This window comes from Kryptolebias marmoratus, unplaced genomic scaffold, assembly GCF_001649575.2.
Source record: "Kryptolebias marmoratus isolate JLee-2015 unplaced genomic scaffold, ASM164957v2 Scaffold273, whole genome shotgun sequence".
NCBI classification, from domain to species: Eukaryota; Metazoa; Chordata; class Actinopteri; order Cyprinodontiformes; family Rivulidae; genus Kryptolebias; species Kryptolebias marmoratus.
Window position 1 is genome coordinate 1 of NW_023666007.1, and position 5386 is coordinate 5386.

Sequence of the window (5386 nt, forward strand, 5' to 3'; positions counted from 1 at the left end):
TAAACCCCTGACGTTAGAACTCCACAGCTTCAGTCTCTGAAGGTAAACCCCTGACGTTAGAACTCCACAGTTGGAGTTTCTGAGCTGCTTGCTTCACAGTAAAACAAACTGAAGATTCTGGAAGCTTCTCTTGTTAATAATTTCAAGTTTTCTTGTTATCTGACTTCCTGTTGTTTCTGAAGTTACAGGTCGTCGACATAACATCCATAAAAGGTTTAAAGATAAGTTTTAGATCTTAAACATTTTGTTTTCCATCGTTTCAGGCTTTATGGGGTTTTATTGCTGCTGATCAGATGGGATCAGTCTAACCACAGAAACTTTGTTAAACTGGCTGGACTGGAACTCCACAGTTATCTGAATTATCTTAAATAAAAGCTTTGATCATTCTGACACAAATGAATTCATGAAAACAAGCCGAGGGAACTGATTAAATTCAAAGAGCTGTAATTAAATAAAACAGAATCATTTGGTTGGACATTAAGACATAAATCTGATCTTTGCTTGTAATAAAGTGATTAAATTCAATTCTGTTGTTAGCTTGTAGATAATAATAAATCATTTAAAGGCAGATTTGGTTAGAAAGTGTTCATATTTTATAACTCAAATAATTTGACTTCAAACTGGTTATTTTTTATAGACAAGAATTCTGTCTCAACTGAGAAAATGGATCGAATGATGAGCTATAAATTATACTAAACTGCAGAAACGCAGCCAGCAGCTGAATGAGCTGCAGGTTGGATTTGGGAACAGCTAAAAAACAGAAGTAATTAGCTGACAAAAATGTTTGGAAAAAATAAAAAAAACAACACAAAACAGCAGCGTGATGCTGACTCAGCATTTTCCATTTTAAAGAGTTTAAATCTGCACGTTTCTTAGAAACAGTTTCTTCAAAAAACAAAAAACAGGAAAATCTGACATTTCTGAGTTTCTCTCAAACAGGAGAAATAAAATTATTAGAATGAGGCAGAAAGAAACCTAAAAACAGTTCCTCTGAATCTCTGATTACACCTGTTTAAACTGTTTACACACCTGTTTAAACTCTGTTTACACCTGTTTACACTCTGTTCACACACCTGTTTAAACTCTGTTTACACACCTGTTAAAACTCTGTTTACACACCTGTTAAAACTCTGTTTACACACCTGTTTATACACCTGTTTAAACTCTGTTCACACCAGTTTAAACTCTGTTTGCACACCTGTTTAAACTCTGTTTACACCTGTTTACACACCTGTTTAAACTCTGTTCACACCAGTTTAAACTCTGTTTACACACCTGTTTAAACTCTGTTTACACACCTGTTTAAATTCTGTTTACACCTGTTTATACACCAGTTTAAACTCTGTTCACACCAGTTTAAACTCTGTTTACACACCTGTTTAAACTCTGTTTACACACCTGTTTAAATTCTGTTTACACACCTGTTTATACACCTGTTTAAACTCTGTTCACACCAGTTTAAACTCTGTTTACACACCTGTTTAAACTCTGTTTACACACCTGTTTAAACTCTGTTTACACACCTGTTTAAATTCTGTTTACACACCTGTTTATACACCTGTTTAAACTCTGTTCACACCAGTTTAAACTCTGTTTACACACCTGTTTAAACTCTGTTTACACACCTGTTTACACACCAGTTTAAACTCTGTTTACACACCTGTTTAAATTCTGTTTACACTCTGTTTATACACCTGTTTAAACTCTGTTCACACCAGTTTAAACTCTGTTTACACACCTGTTTAAACTCTGTTTGCACACCTGTTTATACACCTGTTTAAACTCTGTTCACACCAGTTTAAACTCTGTTTGCACACCTGTTTACACTCTGTTCACACACCTGTTTAAACTCTGTTCACACCAGTTTAAACTCTGTTTACACACCTGTTTAAACTCTGTTTGCACACCTGTTTATACACCTGTTTAAACTCTGTTCACACCAGTTTAAACTCTGTTTGCACACCTGTTTACACTCTGTTCACACACCTGTTTAAACTCTGTTCACACCAGTTTAAACTCTGTTTACACACCTGTTTAAACTCTGTTTGCACACCTGTTTATACACCTGTTTAAACTCTGTTCACACCAGTTTAAACTCTGTTTGCACACCTGTTTACACTCTGTTCACACACCTGTTTAAACTCTGTTCACACCAGTTTAAACTCTGTTTACACACCTGTTTAAACTCTGTTTGCACACCTGTTTATACACCTGTTTAAACTCTGTTCACACCAGTTTAAACTCTGTTTGCACACCTGTTTACACTCTGTTCACACACCTGTTTAAACTCTGTTCACACCAGTTTAAACTCTGTTTACACACCTGTTTAAACTCTGTTTGCACACCTGTTTATACACCTGTTTAAACTCTGTTCACACCAGTTTAAACTCTGTTTGCACACCTGTTTACACTCTGTTCACACACCTGTTTAAACTCTGTTCACACCAGTTTAAACTCTGTTTACACACCTGTTTAAACTCTGTTTGCACACCTGTTTATACACCTGTTTAAACTCTGTTCACACCAGTTTAAACTCTGTTTGCACACCTGTTTACACTCTGTTCACACACCTGTTTAAACTCTGTTCACACCAGTTTAAACTCTGTTTACACACCTGTTTAAACTCTGTTTGCACACCTGTTTATACACCTGTTTAAACTCTGTTCACACCAGTTTAAACTCTGTTTGCACACCTGTTTACACTCTGTTCACACACCTGTTTAAACTCTGTTTACACACCTGTTAAAACTCTGTTTACACACCTGTTTAAACTCTGTTTACACACCTGTTAAAACTCTGTTTACACACCTGTTTAAACTCTGTTTGCACACCTGTTTATACACCTGTTTAAACTCTGTTCACACCAGTTTAAACTCTGTTTACACACCTGTTTAAATTCTGTTTACACACCTGTTTAAACTCTGTTACACACCTGTTTAAACTCTGTGTACACACCTGTTTACACAGTTTGTCTGTAAACACAGTACAACACCTGAGGTCTGTCAGCATGCTGCACACACACACAAGCCAACAGTCAATCAACTCAACCTGCTGCTGTCTGTCTGATCAGTGACAAAGCTCCGCCCACAGCCATAAACCACGCCCCCATCAGCCTTTTTAGGAAATCTTTTCAATAAAAGAACAATTCTGAAACAGAACCCGTGGGTCGGACTGAGGAGGAACTTTTCTGCATAAATATACACTTTATATATATATAAACAAGAAGAAAAGTTCTGGTAAATTTGTCTCGACCCGATTGGTCCAAAACTGGACGGGAAAGACGCCAAACTTCCCGTCTCATGGCTAATCTCAGAGTACCAGAACCAGAACCAACGAGTGGGCCGACAAGCAGCTGACTGGGTCCGACCCGATCAGTTTCAGATTATCTCTGTGTATGAGGGTGATTCTGAACTACAAAAGGGGCGGGGCGTGCTGTGTGCCCCGCCCCTTTGTGAATGTGAGTCTCACCTCCTCCGTTCTTGTAGCACAGGTAGGGGAACCGCCACACGTTTCCGAGTCCAACAGCAAAACCCACGCAGGACATGATGAAGTCCATCTGCCGGGTCCACGTCTCTCGCTCCTGGTACCCTGGCCCCACCCCGTTGACCACGCCCCCTCTCTTGTCCTGCCCTGAACTGCCGCCGCCTGCTGCCACCGTCAGAGGGACGAGGCTGGCGTTAGCGGCCGCCGGCGGGTAACCGGTGCCGTTAGTCAGGAGAAGGGGGTTCTTCTTGGGCTCCTCCTGGAGAACCAGGGAGCAGGGGGAGGCGGGGAGAGCCTGCTTCTCCATCACTCACAGAACCAGAACCAGTCAGGAACTAACCAGGAACTAATCAGGAATCAGTCAGGAACTAGTCAGGAACCAGGATCACTTAACTTGCTTCCAAATGTCTCTTCTGAATATTTTCAGTTTTCTGCAGACTTTAGTTTCCTTGTCCCTCAGTCCCCCAAATCAACCAGGAACCAACCAGGAACCAGTAAAGAACCAACCAGGAACCAGTGAGGAACCAACCAGGAACCAGTGAGGAACCAGTCAACACAAGCTCTGGTTTTTGTTTCTGCCTCCGAAGTTCAGGTTGTTTCCAGCAATTAGTCTGACCCAGACCACTGGTCAGGAACCAGTAAAGAACGGTTCTTAAGTTCTTTGGTTCTTTGGTTCTTCAGTCCTTCAAAGATCTGCTGCAAGTCTCTGAATCAGTTCCTGTCCACCCTCAGTCAGCAGTTCAGAAGCAGAACCAGACCAGTCTAGTCCCAGTCCACCTCAGAGGACTGTCTTCCTCTCTCAGTCCTGAAGTCTTCCTCACCTCCCCAGAGACCAGTCAGACGGTCCGGTCCGGTCCGGTCCGGTCCGGTCCGATCAGGGTCCGGTCCAGGTCCGGTGCAGTCTTTTGAGGACCTTTAATTTCACTTTCAGTTTTTCTGATCGATTTCTTCCAAATAAAAACAACAATTCAAAGGTTTGAAAGTAAACTCGGTTCGTTTTTCCGATTCGGGGTAAAAATGTAAAAAGTCAAAAAGGTCAAAGGTGAAACACAAAAGGAGGAGGGGCCAGGAGGGACCTGCGACCTTCAGAAACAATCCACGAAGCACTTAAATGTGAGTCTGAAGAATCGCATGAGAACCGGACTCACGGAGGAGACGGAGGCCTGCTGGGGGACGGAGAGGACGGGGAGGACGGCCGGACCCGGATTATGTCCCCCCTAAATCAAGACAAGTCCAACAAGCAGCGGAGCCCAGGTTCGGTCCGGTTCGGTCTGCGGAGGAGACCCTGCGGCTCCATCCGAGGAGGGGAGAGGAGGAGAGCCGGACTCGGAGCTTCAGAGGCGGATTAAAGTCCAGCGGTTCTGTCGGTCTAACGGTCCGTCTGTCTCTGTCCGTCTCCCCGCGCGCAGCGGCGGCTTAAAAGGATGGAGGCGGGCGGCGGTGACGTCACAGGCCCCGCCCCCCGCCCCCACTCGTTCTGTCAACGTTTCTGACGTCAAAGGGATCCCTGCACACGACTGAGCATGAATGGGTTCTGAGCCAGGACCCAGACCAGGTGCCGGACCAGGTGCCGGACCAGGTCCCGGACCAGGTCCCGGATCAGGTCTTTGATGGATTTGTTCTCCTTTAGTCCATCTAGACAGAACTAAAATGAAAAAATAAAATAAAATCAAACAAAAACCCCAAATAAAATAAACTAGTCTGGAGACCTGCTGATCTGGAGGACCGGATCATCTGATCCTGATCCTGATCCAGAACCTGATCCTGCTCCACCAGCAGGAGGCGCAGCTGAGGTTCCACAACGCTCCTGCAGGAGAACATCTGGAACATAGGGAAGAGTTTCAGCCTGAGAGGAAAAAGAACCAGATGTTCAAACTTAGAACCTGATCCTGATCCTGATCCA

At 43.3% G+C, this 5386-nt stretch overlaps 1 protein-coding gene across 1 annotated transcript; it reads right to left on the bottom strand.

Moving 5' to 3' along the window:
* Positions 1-261: 261 nt before the first annotated feature.
* Positions 262-4889, bottom strand: LOC119616852 (sodium- and chloride-dependent creatine transporter 1-like). The gene is made up of 3 exons (XM_037974531.1): positions 3466-4889; positions 3221-3224; positions 262-304 (listed from the first exon to the last, which is right to left on the bottom strand). The coding sequence occupies exons 1-3, from the start codon at positions 3788-3790 to the stop codon at positions 277-279; spliced, it is 357 nt and encodes a 118-aa protein (XP_037830459.1). The 5' UTR covers positions 3791-4889; the 3' UTR covers positions 262-276.
* Between the last annotated feature and the right edge of the window lie 497 nt (positions 4890-5386).